This window comes from Neocloeon triangulifer, unplaced genomic scaffold (assembly GCF_031216515.1).
Source record: "Neocloeon triangulifer isolate White Clay Creek 2 clone unplaced genomic scaffold, ASM3121651v1 ptg000014l, whole genome shotgun sequence".
NCBI classification, from domain to species: domain Eukaryota; kingdom Metazoa; phylum Arthropoda; class Insecta; order Ephemeroptera; family Baetidae; genus Neocloeon; species Neocloeon triangulifer.
The window spans coordinates 19,467,617-19,482,886 of NW_026775556.1; the positions used below are offsets into that span (position 1 = coordinate 19,467,617).

Sequence of the window (15,270 nt, forward strand, 5' to 3'; positions counted from 1 at the left end):
AGCCGCCGAGTCACCACCCAGACGCCCGGGGTCGGTGTCACGTGCGTTTTTCAAGGGAACGTACGCTTCCTTCGCACCTCCATATCGGGTTGGTCTCGAGCAAACAGACCGTTTCGAAAATACAAAAATAATAAATAGTATTTTTTCCTTCGTCATCTTCGTTGCAAATTTTTTGTCACAAAAGGAATGTTAAGAAAAATCCGCATATTTTTTAGTTCTGTGAATTATTCTTTTCGTTTTTCTAATTTTATATACGTTGTAATATACATTTAAAATTCACCAAGAACTGGAAATTTAATTTCAGTAAAAGGAAAAATCTCAAAAGTATAGTTTACTCCAGAATTATTTTAAGCATATTATAATAATTTATGTTACAGCGTAAATTGCGATTGCTACATTATTTTCATTCGTTGCAATTGAGTATAATTTATTTCACTTATGTGTAATGCAATAATTTTTCAGCGTAAAAAAGCAATATAATGAAATGAATGATCATTCGAGCCAAAATTTAAAAATTAATTTAAAAAATTTTATTTGCAAAAATTTGATGGTCAAATTCTGTGTCAGGGTGGTAAAATTTCTTAACACTGGTGATGGTGACGAGCATTGATTTTGATTATATAACGAATACGAGAAGGAATGTTTACTTTGTTTTACTCTTTTTCTAAACGCCGCGTGCTTAACAAACGGAGCGCCGCCACTTGGCACCTGATTCGAATAAATTTTATTGCGAGCGCGTCAGATTGGAATAAAATAACGTTTTGCAAGCCGAGATGAACAGCACAAGCCCCCCATTTATGTTTTTTGATAGCATGCAAATGGATAAATTATGCTCAGGGTACAGAAAGAAACTGTTGAGAAAATTTATGGCAAATTACTTTTGGCTGCACTTCATAAACAATAAAATTATTCATTTCTATTCGAAATAATTTTACGTCGCAGAACTTTTCCAAGAATATAAGATATATTTTATTTCCAAACAATTTTCTCATGTCTGCGTAGAATTTCTAATTTAAGAAAAAAATGACAAAAAAAAACGTTAGATCAAAACCTTGTTAAAACCGTTGACATCAAACTGGAGTATTTCCTTCGCAGAGAATGTTCTTAAAAAATATAACCTCATTTATAGTTTCGTCAAAAAACTACAGCCATAAAATTTTATAAAATGAAATTTTTGACTCATTTAGAGGGACTTTTTTTATCAAATAAGGCTCAAGCAATTAGTAGTTACGGAGTGTTTTGAAAAACAACCTTCTCAACAAGGATAATGCCGGTTCATTTTTTAACATCATCTGCCACTGCTTTCTTAAACTAAATACTTACATTATCTGCCTTTTGATTTTTTTTTTTTAATATTAGAACTGCGAGTTACCAAACGTGTTACAGTTGGTGAGAAGAATTTCACCGGATGGATGTAATCCAACCAACCAAATCAACTTTTAGCCTGGTCTGGTTTATTTTTAGCTCACCACCTCGCTAATGGATTTTCTTTTGTAATATCCAGCAAAAAACGAGACGAAAAATTTACGGCATGAAATCACATCAATAAACAAATAATTTGATAAAATAACTGGCAAAAAAAATCAAAAGGGGTGTTGGTATTAAAAAAGGTTTTGCTCAGATGTACATTCGAAAATATCTTGGAAGTTTATTTGGAATGACATAGGTCGACAGGGAAGGGCGATTTGCTTATTTCAGCTTCTTCTTGGGGCGCAGATTGTTGGTGTGTCCGCACTTCTTCTTGCGGCAGTTTGTGGCCCTCGGGTGCAGCCTGGCGTAGCACTTGCGGCAAATCATTTTGTCACAGTTGTACTTCTGCGCCAGAATGCGCAAGCTGGGCTCGATGATGCCGCCTCGGAGGCGCAACACCAGATGAAGGGTCGACTCTGCGAATCACACAAAATTTTTTTCATTAGAAAAAAGTGGAATAGGCAAACGAGGGCCACATGCTGAATAGCAACGTGACCAGTGCTAAAATGAAAGGCGGAGTAATAATTAAATGGCGTCGAAATTGGCTGCAGTCCTCATCAAGAGCAACATTATCAGTTCGCCTGACAGCACTGGTCAAACTAGTTGCCTTTTAGAATTAGACCCTCTCTTGGTAACACAAACGCTTGGTGAAGTTAAAAAATTTAACAAAAACACTTGGCTAAAAATTCAGTTTCACAACAAATTAAAATTTGGATTATGAAAAATAAATTTACAATTTAAATAAATTTCACTACAAATTTAACTGAATTATTTTAACAGCTCTAAATCTCGGAAGTTCAATTCGTGACATCTGAGCCCAATATTAATTTTCGATTTTCATCCATAAATTTTAGCAGAAAATCATAAAATTGAACTTGGCGTTTTTGCAGATTGGAAAAAAATTCACATTAAATTCCTAAAACTTTTGCACGACTTTTTGTTTTCTAAAAAATACAAGTGAACCGAAAATCTTTGCTCTAAAACTTGTAATTTTTAAGTAAAAGGTTTCAAAAACAAATTGAATAATTTGACATTATTTTCATTGGTATAATTTTTTACAGGTTGGAAAATTTCTGAACAAAAATAATCTTTCCAAGAAAATTTTTACAGCTTCTTCAAAAATTACACCCGAGGCACACGTAGGAGTTTTCTTTTGAGCAATTAATTATAATTGCAGTTATTGCATTTAACATGTAAGTGGAAGAAGTAAATAAATTGATAGCCAATAAAGTACTTTAACATCTTCTCGGCCACTTGCGAAGCACTCAATGCAGATTTGCATAAATTCTTGATCGCAAACACTTGAATTTAAATAAATTAAGATAAGTATCTGATGGAAATAAAACATTGGACGCAGTCTCGATTGTAATCGCAACATCCAAGACCAGTTTCTGTCTGCAGGTGAGACATCAATGTGGGATTACCTTGATGAAAGTAATGAGAGCTTAGCACCGACACTTTCAGGCCAACAGAGAAATGCATATCTCGAGTGCATCATGCAAACATCCCACGGCAGTCGAATCGACAGCACCACACTCGACTAACCAAGTGTTACAAAAACATCTTTGACTCGATATGATTGATGCCAGTCAAACCACAACGACCAGGGATTGATCAAGTTTTTCTAACCTTTTCTGCTTTAATTAAAAAATCTCACTTCAATTCATTTGAATTATTAATTCTTCATTCCTGCTAATTTGCAAAAATCTGATGATATGAAAAAAATTCAAGAATATTTATAAAATGAGAATAGCTCACAAAAAATAAGTACATTTTTTTTTTTATTAAAACATTGAATGTTTTGATAGGCAAATGGCAATTTCCTTTTCATATAAAAATGTTTTACAATCATCAATTCTGAAGAAAATCTCTGAATAAAATTGATTTGGTGTAGCAGGAGTTAGATTTTATGAGAATGAAAATTTACCCCGAGTGTAGAATTAAATTATAGGATTAAATAAAGAACACCTGCGTTTAATTTACGTGCTGTTAATTTAATTGCAGCCAACAACAGGGTGCATTGTTAATCCATCAATTAAAATATCTTAATAGGCACTGCAATAAGCTCAAAATTTTATTTGTACTTTAGTTGAATAAAGTTTGTTTCAATTGATAATTACAAGTAGAAAATTACATTAAAATTTGTTCAAAATTGAGCTCCTTTATAAAAAATACTTGCATTTACATTGAATATGATGGTGTTACTTTTAACTCAGTTGTAAATTGGTTAATTACAAAATATACTGTATTTATATAGCATCACACCATCACAAAATAAAAAAAATTATAAGAGCAATTGATAATAATTTTTTTCCCATTAAATTACAATTTAAAAATAAGATTTAAATTTAGTTTAATTTTACTACCGCAGAGGGGCGATCATGATTAACTGTTACTTTAAGACACCTCTCGAATTTAATTTATCCCTATTTTTAATTTGAATTTAGTAAAATTGAAGCAAAAAAACAGAAAATTTTTAAATTCTAGTTCCTCAAGTCACAATTCAAGAGTCTTATTATTTTCCTGTGGACCAGGATACGTAGCAATGCTTTTTGTAGAGGAAATTTTAGGATTAATATTGTTAATATTCACCTTTCTGGATATTGTAGTCGGAAAGGGTGCGACCGTCCTCAAGCTGTTTGCCTGCGAAGATCAACCTCTGCTGGTCCGGAGGAATGCCCTCCTTGTCCTGAATCTTGGCCTTGACATTCTCGATTGTGTCCGAAGGCTCGACCTCGAGGGTGATGGTCTTGCCCGTCAGGGTCTTGACGAAAATCTGCATTTTGGCGACCTGCGAAAGTAAAAAAGTCCAAATTAAGCAAAGCCATCATCGTCCTCCGTCAAGGCGGCACTTTTGCAACCACCTGTTGAGCCGCTAAAATCGGTTTTTGCGCACGAATTCAGCGATATTCACTTGCAGAAGGAAGCAGAGCTTTCGTTGTGCAAAGCAATTTCCAGATATTTCACTAATTTATTGTAAAAAACGACTAAAATGTGCATACCTATGTGATTTCCACGTGGTCAGGACAAAACTTTGTGCTGGTAAAATGGCTTTTCTCCCCTTTTCCATGCACGGAAGTTCGTAAAGGTGGACGACAGTGCCATCTAAGTGCCGGTTTTGGAAACTTCAGAAGGAAACAAAACGGGGGCGTGGCGTTTTGGCTTGATTTGTTTTGGTTTGGAGAGAAAAACATTTTATTTCCTGGAAAAAATAAGCAGCTGCTCAAATTACACATTATAGGGATTTGAGGTGATTTTTCGCTCCCATTTTGAGTCTTAAATTTTTATCTCCATAAACTTCTGTTTGTCTTTCAGGGCTTGTAAATCGAAATGGTCTCGAATCTGAGCCTTCGAGAGACGGACGGGGAGGACTACAGGTCCAAGTACAGAAGACTGAAGCATCGACTGAAATACCTGATTTACGTAAGGCGACTTGTAGAAAAAATCCCTGATTTAAATTTGCACCTTTTTAGGAGAATGAAAATTTCCAGGTCATTCTGAAGCAAGCGCAACAAAAGTATTTGAGCGCAAAACGAGACCGGTCATTTTTACTGGACAGACTTATCCAATATGAACAGCCGAACTCGCATTCCAGTGACTCGAATCCCTCAGATTCCTCCGAGGAAGAGGAAAAAGTAAAACAGGAGCCTATGAAGAGGTATAAATTTTTGCTACCTTGTATTTTTTAAGCTTTTTTATGTTAAATAGTTTTTTTAATGATATAAAAAAATATTGTCTCTATAAATATACTTTATGAGAAATGAAATTCGTGAAATGCTGTCAAACAACAATTTTTTTCTTAATTTATGTATAGAATAAAATGGTTTTAGAATTCATTTATTAAAATTTTCTTCATGCAAAGCGAGAATTGTTAATTTCAGATCAATATTTTTTTTAATCACAAGCTAATCATTATTAAAAAGTTTAAAATATGCTTGAACCGGCTAATGTGGTCTTTCATAAAGTAGAAAAAGAAGCGAAGGCAGCAGTGGATCTCAACCGGCGGCCAAGAAGCGCAAAAGGTTGCCAGCCAGTACGGCTGCAAAACAACCTGTCACAAAGAAGGTGAAATTTAACCTTGATTTTATTTAATTCACTCTGAAATTAAATTTCCCAGCTGAACCCTGCAAATTCATCCACAATGTCACCAATGTTGTCTGAAGGTCAGTTGACCCCAGAAGAGGTGGAGAGGCATTTGCAATCAAGGCAGAGCTTCATGGAGTTGCTGCCGTGCCGCGCACCCCCAACAGTGCCCTCTGAGCTCTTCAGCAATGACCCTTCCTTAGATAGGTATAATTATAATTGAATGAAAAACACCCTAATTTATTTGAATTAAGTGCTCCTTTTCTTTTTTTTAATTAGATCTTATATTGAACCTTGTTTATTGTTTTGCAGTTTCTGCTTCAGCGAGTCTAATGAAATGGAACTTGTTGAGACTTCTCCAGACATGGGAGACGAAAGTTATGGTGTGGATATTCCTGACGTCGCTGATTAATTGTTCTCTTCTTGTAAAATAATTATAACTAACTTTCCACTACTTAGACTATTGATTAGATTCTGTTGAAAACAGGTTAAAATTAGAATAAATTTAATAAAAATGTCGGTTTAACATTTTTATTATTTACAATCATCCTTGAAACTATAACAGTAATTTGCACACCATCTAGATATTCTTATTCCATTCCTCCTTCTCCAACCTCTCCTGGATGACTTCCTGCAAGTACGGCTGCAAATACTTCTTGTCTTCTTCAAACTTGGTCCACTCTTCCTGAGGAAGGTAGGCTTTCTGCAGGGACAGCTGCATGGCGCGGACAATGCGGAAGGTCCTCTCGTCCTTGAGGTGTTCGGGCAACCGGCGCAGAGCCTCGACGACGTCTGGGTTGGACTCATCGAGGACATCGTCCTTGTGCAGTCCTGCAAAAAGAGGGGAAACATAATTTTTGAAAAATTAGATCAAAGCAATGGGCACCCATTGCAAATCTTCATCGCTCTATTTACCGTATTTGTTGAAGCCAGAGAGGTTGTACGCCCATTTTTTCAGGCCGGGGAATTTGTCTGAAAAATAATTTAAATCCAGATAAATTGCAAGTCTCTCGATTATGCAATAAAAACTGACTGAAATATGCGGTCAGCCGACAGTTCGCCATTTTTCCAAAAGTCCTGAAGATGGGGGCGTGGTTTTGTTCCTTTGGTCGATAAACTCGATAGTGGTGCCATCGTGACACGAATTTGCAACTAACAAGCAGATGTTGGAAAAATCATAAAAACACGATAAAATTTCCAACATCGAATTAGATTTCTTTGTCTTATCTAAATCAATATAGGTACGTATTCTCTTCATTGACTGATATGTCAATGATTTCACTATCTTTTCCTATTTACGCCACTCCTCGCACCGGTAATGAACTAATAACATTCCTAAAAAAATTGATTTTCGGCATGACCGCTCTATGCAGTTTGGCATAATTTTTGTGCCGTTGCATTTGCCCTTTACACAACACACCTCTCGAAAACCCTCATAATTTAATTTAATGAGCGCAATGGTTTGTATAAAAAGATGATGTTTCCATTTTCAAGAAAAAAATGTGCTTTTCGCAATTTCACTGACAAAAAAATTAATGAAAGTGATAACATTCTAGGTAAAAATGTCCGGCAGCTCGGACTCGAAGAGCTCATGGCAGAACGTGACCCTGAGAGTGATCGCCAGCACGGCCACTCACCCTCTAGAGCTGGCCAAATTCCTGATCCAAATCGGACACGAACCGATCGTTCCGTACCACACGAAGACTCTCTTCGGCCGACCGACCCTGGCCTTGCCTAATGTTTTCCAATACCTTCGACACATCAAGCAGATTGACGGCCTGGCTGGCTGCTATCGAGGCCTCGCCCTCAAACTCACCTCACAGACAGTCTTCTACTATGCACAGCACTGCACGTCGGAGGTGCTGAAAGCCCATGAAATTTTCACCAACGAGCCCATTCAGAATAACAAGAAAGACATCACGCAAAACGAGGATAGCGTCGACGACAGTGAGGAGGAGGAAGACAACGAGGACGGAATTTATGACGAAGAGCTGCCCATCGCTCAGAGAAGAAACAGGTTCCTGAAGCAGTTAGGCTTCAAGCTGAGCTGCAGATCAGTTGCCATCATTGTCAGCCAACCATTCCAGGTTTGAATTTTGTGAAATGAATCAATTTTCAAATTTGATTAAAAAATTATCAAGGAAATAAATGAATTTTTATTATTTCTCAGGTGGCTGCCTTCCGAGCAATGGCCCAGTTCGTCGGACGGGAGACCAAGTACCAAGGCACAGTTGGCGCTGTTGTGAGCGTTTATCGCGAAAGTGGCATCTGCGGCTTCTGGTCCGGCCTGACTCCGAGACTAGTGGGCGAAATTTCCGCCATCACTGTGAGCTCGTCGCTAATTTTCCTGGTGCGCTCGTACCTGTCGCAGGACAGGACGCTCAACAACCTAGTCTCGGCGGTCATGGGCTTCCTGGCCTCGACGGTGACCTACCCCTTCCATGTGGTGGCCAGCTGCATGGCCATCAAAGGGTCGTCGCTGCGGGCGGCCGAGCCTCCGCAGATGCCAGCCACCTACACCAACTGGGTTGCGTGTCTGACGCACCTGAGGGCTGAGGGCCAGTGGATGCGCGGCTCCTCCCTGCTCTGGCGCTACTATACAGGACCCCAGGTCATCATAGGCAACAGGGCCATTCCACTCGAGCCCTTCAAACCAGCCAAATACTAAATTTATTCAAAAAAAACTTGTACTGTCTCGGGAAAAAAAACTTGAAGTTTAGAATGTTTGTTTTGTGAGGAATTGTTTTCAAATTGATTGTTTGAAACTATTTTTCTCTATGAATTTGCAAAAATAATGTATGTTTGTGTGTATAAAGACGTTTCCCATGTATAGTTTTTTTTTATGGATCAGTATGACCGAGACAGAAGTGAGTTAAACTTTTTAAATAACAGTTATCTTTGCTCCTGTTGACGTAGGTGCCACTGCATTTTGTTGGAGATGTTATTTTTACCGAGATTTTTGCACACTGCAAACAGCTTGAGTAATGTTGCTATTTTGTGGTCACACCGTTGGTATTTGAATGGAATCATGCATCAAAGTGATGCCTATTATAGTTCACTGTGTTGATGCTCAGTTCAGGAATCAAACTAGCAGAATATATAATGAATTAAAGCCGCAATAAATTTCAGACTTACGATCTACTGATGGCTTTGTTATTTTTATTTCAAGTACATGTATGTTATAGTAAATTTATTCCCAAATAAATGCATCCAAAAAATTCAGTTCTCTTGCTCCTGATCAACTTTTATAAATTCGCAAGCAATTCTCTTCACTGGGGAATATCAGAGCAAGGAAACGTTCTTAGAAATTCCAGTAAAACATTTAATTGCTTTAATTGAATGACAATGATTACAGCAAAACAAAATTCACTAATATTTATATATAATATGCCTATACAAACTGCATTTTACTGTTCAATCAGATCAGACAGAGCCAAGCCAAAATACAAGTTACTATTATAGAAATAAATAAATATACACTGACTTCTACTGATGATTTCTCTCGTTTTTCCCAGCCTTCAAGTTCATACTTTAGGAAACCGTGATTTAAAATCGAAATAATTATTAAAACCGAATAAAAGAGAAAAGACAAGCGACACTGAAAATAAAATCTGCTTCTGGGGACGGGGTATTAAATACCCATGACAAATTTGAACAACCCCTCAGAAAACGGTCAATTGGAAATAAAAAATAAATACCTTATTTCGCTTAAGTATTGCTAAGAACATTAGCAAAAATGCTTTAGAAAATGGCAAACATGCCCTACGTAAACACTGGCATTCTTTCCAAGCAACCTGGTAATGTCGAGTGTCTAGTCAAGAAGAGGAAATTTCCAGCAATGTTTGTTTTTTATGGAAGGGGGGACTGACAAGTAATAAAACCTGGGATGCTTTGCCGCTCTATGAGTAAGTTTGAAAATAACAATGAAAAAAAATAATCTGCATTTAATTACTAATTTTTTCCGCCTCCTCCCTTTCCTTCCCTTTGAAGAAGCCGTCCTTTTTCTTGCACTCTCTGATGGTCACGGTCATCAGGTTCACGGTCACATCAGTGATCACAATTTCCTCAGCCATGGGGGCTCTGCTGAGCCAGTACTCGGCGCTTGCGGGACTTCGAGGCGCCTCGGCGCGTCCGGGTGGCAAATGGGGCGAGCCAGGCGCTGTGGCCAGTTCGCCGTTCTTCATTCTTTGGCCAGATGTGTCGATGGCTAGTTGAGAGCCACTTATTTTTGTCACCGAACTCGCCGGCGCCACAGCTTCGCAGGACTGCGTTGACTTGGAGGAATCGCCAATGTCCGAGCTTTTCGTATCACTTTGGCTCGCCTGTGATGCCGTTTCGGCTGACGGCCGGCGATTTACCTGTGAAAAGAAAGAAAAATCATCAGAATTTAGTAAAACCTTTTGAAAAAATTTAAAATGTTGCCGAGTGAAAATATTCTTCAATCAGGCCCTCGATTCTTGCAAATTGGTGTTTGAAAAATTTAAAATGGCTGCATTTTATATTTTGAAATGCGCAATATATTTGAGCCACAAAAGTTCCAGCTTAATAAAAATGTCCCTCATGTGAATATTAGAAAAACTCGCTTGACGTTTGTAAAGAAACTGATAAAAATGAAAACCCACAGAAAATAAGTATAACAAGTACCTAGTTTGTATTATAAGTATTGAATTATGACTCTTTAGCTAAAGCGCTGAAAATTAAGTGTATAAGTTTAGGAGAAATTCTATGATATGTATGACTTCTGGAAGTGCCAATGTTGACTGTAGCCTGTATACTGTCGTTTTTGGAGGGTGGTTTTTCCTACTGACATTGGAGTAGGTATGGTCAATTGCTTACCCACCCCCGCCAAATAATGAGGTGTGAACGCCCTCAAGTGCAGGTTTCTACTTCTTATTAGCATTAATTAAAATCGCAGAATAAAGATTTTAGTATGCATTCATGACATATTTACAAGTAACACACGTTACAACTTACAACTTGCATAATATAAAAATTTTACTCTTCTAATTTTACTTCGTTTCAGTCATTTATATTTATTTTTTATAATCCAATTATTTCAAATCTATATGAATACTTATTAATTGAATTGAATTCCTAAAAATTCAAGAAAAATCTATTTTTCTGAATATTAAAATTTTTTATCTTGAAATTGACCCTAATTTGAGAAATTATAATCCTCCTCTTTTCAAAATAGCTAAAACTTAAACCAAAAAAAAAATTGATTTTCCTTGGGGACATTTTTTTGAGCTTACTGGTGTGAGGTGGAGTGACTTGATGAATGTGTCTGCAAACGATGGACTCCTCGGTGGCGACATCATTCGCTGTGTCTTGTGTGCGTGGTTTGTCGTGATCGTCACTCCGATTTTTCCAGACTCAGTCGACAGCACTTCTGCTTTGCGTTTGGCTCCTCCGTGGTGATTATCTTTTGCTTTGCTCGAATCTGCAGGGGAGGACCCGCAAATCGAACTGGCCGCGACGTCCTCCTCATCCTCCTCCTCTTCTTCGTCAGCAGATGCGACTGATTACAAAAATATTTTAAAATTGAAAATAAGTTGAATTTATGGTGCTTTACCTGCTTCGTATCTCGGCCTCCTGTCCGTGATGGGCATGCTTGACGAACTGGCGTCATCGTCCAAAATGCCGATGCTGACAGGGGTGTGATCTTGCAACCGCTCTTTCTTTTTAGGACCTCTTTTGTGCGGCAAATCTTTGTCTTTCGTCCTGAAATTATCAAATGCAAATTATTTTTCAGATAACAATTAATATATATTTGTTTAAAATCATGCTTAAAATGAAGAAAATGATTGACACTGGTAACTAAATTTTATTTTTTCCATCAAAAGGCCTTTTGATTCACATTAATTTAGCAGGCAGGTTTAGGATAAGCAAGTGTTGCATTCAAATAAGGACAAAAAAAATACAACAAACAAAGTTTTAAATTTGAAGCCTTTTTGATTTACATTCTTATAAATTATTTCGTCCAAGACTATAAAAAATTTGGCCTTAATTTTATTTTAAATTTATTAAAATTTTAGAATATTGATTGAAAATTAATAACACTTTTGACAGTTAATGCAGACCTGTGTCTATTACAGTATGGATTCCAGCTGCTTGTAAAAATAACAAATTTATGCTCATGACATGATTTTTCAATTCACAAATGAAATGGTACTAAATTATTTTAAATAAAAACCGGACACTCACCCTTGTTCAAATATTTCAATCAATCTGCCGTCCAGAATGTTCTCCTCTGGCTCCCAAGTGCTGTGCCTGGAAAATCAATAAACTCGGCTTTAATGCAAGACTGTCTGTATCGTCTGCTGGGCAAAAACTAGACCAAATCCCTTGTTCGCATTTCAAATTCTCCGAAATCAAATAATTCATTTTTTTTATCGTTATTAAAATCAGTTCAAGGTGATTATTTACCTGTGGCTCCAGCCTTTCCATTTGACAAAATACTCCACTCGGCCCTGTAAAATTCAAAAACAAATTTTTTTTAGTCCAACAACACAATTTTATTTATTTAATGAATATTATATAAAAATAGAAGCTCTATATTATTTGAAACGGTTTAACAAAAACTTGAAATAAAAGGTATAAACAATATTAATTTTAAAAAAAATTGTTAGAAATTTGTTATTAAAATTTTATTTAAATTTTAAATCGTTCGAAATGAAAACATATTTAATAATTTGCTCAACATTTGACAATTATTTAAACTGAAAAATGTGATTAAAGTGGAAAATAAAATCTGGCAATTAAAGAAAAATATTCTGCGTCATTTAAAATGTTCAACGAAGTTTAAAAAAAATTAATAAATTTTGAGGAATTGATATAATTATATATTTTTTTACTGTAACTAGAATAAGTGTAATTTGGATATGAGAAATAAGGAATTATGCAAAAATTAAAAACGATTGTTCAAAATTTCTGGTAATATTAACAATTTGGAAATTAAACTTTAAAACCATGTAATTTATAAAAATATGGTATAAAATAAAATAAAATATTTAATATTGTTTAATATTAATATTTTTAAACGAAGGTGCTGCAGAAATTGTAACACTCTAAAAATTATTTTCAAAAACTATTTAACTTGACGGTTTGATTTTTTTAAGAAATATTTTAACTATAATTAGTGCTTTTTTTTTAATTTGCTGCAAATCAATTGAAATTTCAAAATTTGAACTGCATCAAAACAAAGTAATAAATGCACTTCTGGAAAGCGAAAGTGTGTCAGTGCCGGAAGTGCGTCTTTGAGTGAAGGAAGGACGGGAGGCCCTTCGGAAGGGGCCTGGGGCCCAACTCACCCTGCGGACCCGCTTCTTCATGATGCGTTCGGCCGCGTAAACGCGGTCCCCCGATTCCATTTCGAGTCTGCAGAGTGTCGGGGGTCCACCTGGGAGGGAAGACCTTGCGCTGGGCAAGTGTGGGCCTCGGCCGGAGGCCTCAGCGTCCTATCCGCACTTTAGCGACGGGAAGGGCCTCGCGAAAGGGACCCTAGGCCGAAGTGGCGCGGCCCAACAATGCACTTGGCGTATTTACAAACAACCAAACTCCTTCCAAGGCTTCACTCGCGCTGACGTTTGCTCCGTTTGCTTTTGCTCGCGCATTTGTTTCTCCTCTCTCGAAAACACTACCCACTCGACAGGACCAAAACCGCGAAAATCGATTCCTCTCTCGAAATCGAACTGATTTCCCGACTCAAAATTTAAAGTTTCAAAAATTTAAATTTACCCTTTCGAAACTTTTTACTACTTTCTGTTAAATCGCGAAGTCCTTCATTAACAATAATATCTTGAATATGAGCTTTTTTTAAATAAAATTTTTTAATAAATCGCATCGATTCTTCAATTCATTCACAGCAAGTCTAGCACTTTCTGCTACACGCTTCATCCACGGCCGCCACGCAGCAGCACCGTAGGCAATGAGTGCCAAAAACGGGACCTTCTAATAAATGGGGCCCTATCTAATACAGGTTGAAGTCCAGGGCCTTCTAAAGTCATCTAAAATCTTTGTAAAAGTCACCATTCAAGTAATAGAGAATTATAGTCATCATAAAATTTAGTAAAACAAATTATTGTAAGCAATGTTTATGTTTATACTGATGCCGAAGTGCCGAGCACTTGAAGTAATAATAAATGTTACGGAAGTTTATAATTTTTTATGTTTATTTTTTGATACTTTCGTTAGTACTTAGTATATTTATATCTGATAAATATTACTGACATTGCTCTGTGCCATAAAGTACATGAAGAATCGAATGGTATTCAATTCAAAATAATATAATTTTGTCTCTAAATATTATAAAGCATAAACAAATCCTACATAATTCAATTTAATCTGAATTTTAATTTTAGTACTTTAAAGTTAAACATTGTGTATGTAAAATGTCAATTTTTTTCTTTCATTCTTTCTTCCTTGCCCTGAAATAATTCTTTTTTTCCTCTTGAAAAAAGAAATTTCTTCAATTGATTTGTTTTTATTTTACTCCATATTCATAAAATTCCACTAATTTGATATTTTTTTTTTCACTGCAATAAAGTATGAGTACTAGTTGTTAGGGCATATTATTTTGGTTTAGATTCAAATTTGTTTGTTTCAACTTTCAACTGGAAATAATTTGTTACTTTTGAGTCGATTCAGGATTTAGATATGGTGTGTCGCGTGTTCTGTAACAAGCCGGGCCACAATCGAAGTGGAGAAAAGATTCTCAAATAAGAAAGAGATTATGATCGTTTTCGGCAGCAGGCGCGCTTAAATAGCGGCAGCTGCTGCCGCGAGAGAGCTTAGAAAAAAATCAGGCATCGCGCGCGCAATTGGAGAGCCGCGGCGGCAGCTGACGCGAAATATATATCGGCGGCCTACCCTCCGACCCTTGCCTTTGCTACGCATTACATTTATTATCTTGACAATAATATTATAATGTAGTGGTCCGCGCCAAATAGGAGAAGAGAGGAGAGAAGAAAAAAGGCGAACCTTTTCTTGGCCGCCACCTGACGCTTCCGTGGCCCTGACGTGCCGCCAGGTCCGCGTTTAATAATAATAATAACGCGATCTCGTCTATTCCGAATTGTCCGTTTCTTCTTTTGCACCTGCCTGCGCCAAACGCGCACGATTAGAAGGACTTATTTTTAAACAATATTTATTCAGCTCCTTGAATTTTATAATACGTGCAAAAGAACGTCGCTCGTCAGGCTCTATCAAGAGAAGGCACGCTTTTTCATATCATTTTCAAGAAATACTTATTGGGTGTCTTAATGAAGGGAAATTCAGGGCAACTTTGCTCCCTACAAGAAATTTAAAATATTATGAAAGAAATCAAATTAAAATATCTTTCTCAGCTTTGATTCAAACTTGGAAGTAAATTATTGGAAAGATAATATTTTTATCTTTTCAAAAATATATTTGGAATTTCTTACTGGTGTTGAAAGAAGTTTTGATCATTTATTATATATGCAACCTGCACAACGCTTGTGTCATCAATTTTAAATATTCTTATTTTAAATTGCCAATTATTTTAAAAATATAATGTAAAACTATAATTATTGCTTAAATGTAGTTTTTCTGACTTGTTATGAGGAAATAATCGAATTGAATTAGATGCAAACAAGTTGGGCCATAATTATGTGTTGATAATGATAAAAATTTCCTGATGAGGTTCTCTGCAACAATACATAATTCTGTACAGATGATAAGATAGACTGAGATAGACCA

At 36.4% G+C, this 15,270-nt stretch overlaps 5 protein-coding genes across 8 annotated transcripts; 2 read left to right on the top strand and 3 right to left on the bottom strand.

Moving 5' to 3' along the window:
* Window positions 1–1,624: 1,624 nt before the first annotated feature.
* On the bottom strand, window positions 1,625–4,620 carry LOC132199873 (ubiquitin-ribosomal protein eL40 fusion protein). Its single transcript, XM_059624939.1, has 3 exons — window positions 4,473–4,620; window positions 4,063–4,261; window positions 1,625–1,886 (listed from the first exon to the last, which is right to left on the bottom strand). Exons 2-3 carry the CDS (start codon window positions 4,250–4,252, stop codon window positions 1,690–1,692), a joined length of 387 nt encoding a protein of 128 aa, XP_059480922.1. The 5' UTR covers window positions 4,253–4,261; window positions 4,473–4,620; the 3' UTR covers window positions 1,625–1,689.
* On the top strand, window positions 4,569–6,072 carry LOC132199872 (INO80 complex subunit E). 2 transcript variants are annotated; one of them, XM_059624937.1, is made up of 6 exons: window positions 4,569–4,720; window positions 4,786–4,893; window positions 4,944–5,128; window positions 5,436–5,535; window positions 5,588–5,760; window positions 5,866–6,072. In XM_059624937.1, the coding sequence occupies exons 2-6, from the start codon at window positions 4,801–4,803 to the stop codon at window positions 5,963–5,965; spliced, it is 651 nt and encodes a 216-aa protein (XP_059480920.1). In that variant the 5' UTR covers window positions 4,569–4,720; window positions 4,786–4,800; the 3' UTR covers window positions 5,966–6,072. The 2 variants fall into 2 exon arrangements, with proteins under 2 accessions (XP_059480920.1, XP_059480921.1); XM_059624938.1 differs by having other exon boundaries at window positions 4,571–4,720; window positions 5,439–5,535.
* Window positions 6,071–6,687, bottom strand: LOC132199874 (cytochrome b-c1 complex subunit 7-like). The gene is made up of 3 exons (XM_059624940.1): window positions 6,587–6,687; window positions 6,469–6,525; window positions 6,071–6,384 (listed from the first exon to the last, which is right to left on the bottom strand). Exons 1-3 carry the CDS (start codon window positions 6,615–6,617, stop codon window positions 6,134–6,136), a joined length of 339 nt encoding a protein of 112 aa, XP_059480923.1. The 5' UTR covers window positions 6,618–6,687; the 3' UTR covers window positions 6,071–6,133.
* Window positions 6,646–8,698, top strand: LOC132199868 (mitochondrial carrier homolog 2-like). Of its 2 annotated transcripts, none has more exons than XM_059624930.1 (3): window positions 6,646–6,794; window positions 7,110–7,640; window positions 7,724–8,698. In XM_059624930.1, exons 2-3 carry the CDS (start codon window positions 7,116–7,118, stop codon window positions 8,219–8,221), a joined length of 1,023 nt encoding a protein of 340 aa, XP_059480913.1. In that variant the 5' UTR covers window positions 6,646–6,794; window positions 7,110–7,115; the 3' UTR covers window positions 8,222–8,698. The 2 variants fall into 2 exon arrangements, with proteins under 2 accessions (XP_059480913.1, XP_059480912.1); XM_059624929.1 differs by lacking the exon at window positions 6,646–6,794 and adding an exon at window positions 6,861–7,013.
* Window positions 8,699–8,860: 162 nt separating this feature from the next.
* LOC132199869 (polycomb group protein Pc) lies at window positions 8,861–13,191 on the bottom strand. 2 transcript variants are annotated; one of them, XM_059624931.1, is made up of 7 exons: window positions 12,864–13,191; window positions 11,980–12,023; window positions 11,758–11,823; window positions 11,634–11,660; window positions 11,126–11,274; window positions 10,806–11,071; window positions 8,861–9,911 (listed from the first exon to the last, which is right to left on the bottom strand). In XM_059624931.1, exons 1-7 carry the CDS (start codon window positions 12,921–12,923, stop codon window positions 9,498–9,500), a joined length of 1,026 nt encoding a protein of 341 aa, XP_059480914.1. In that variant the 5' UTR covers window positions 12,924–13,191; the 3' UTR covers window positions 8,861–9,497. The 2 variants fall into 2 exon arrangements, with proteins under 2 accessions (XP_059480914.1, XP_059480915.1); XM_059624932.1 differs by lacking the exon at window positions 11,634–11,660 and having other exon boundaries at window positions 12,864–13,190.
* Between the last annotated feature and the right edge of the window lie 2,079 nt (window positions 13,192–15,270).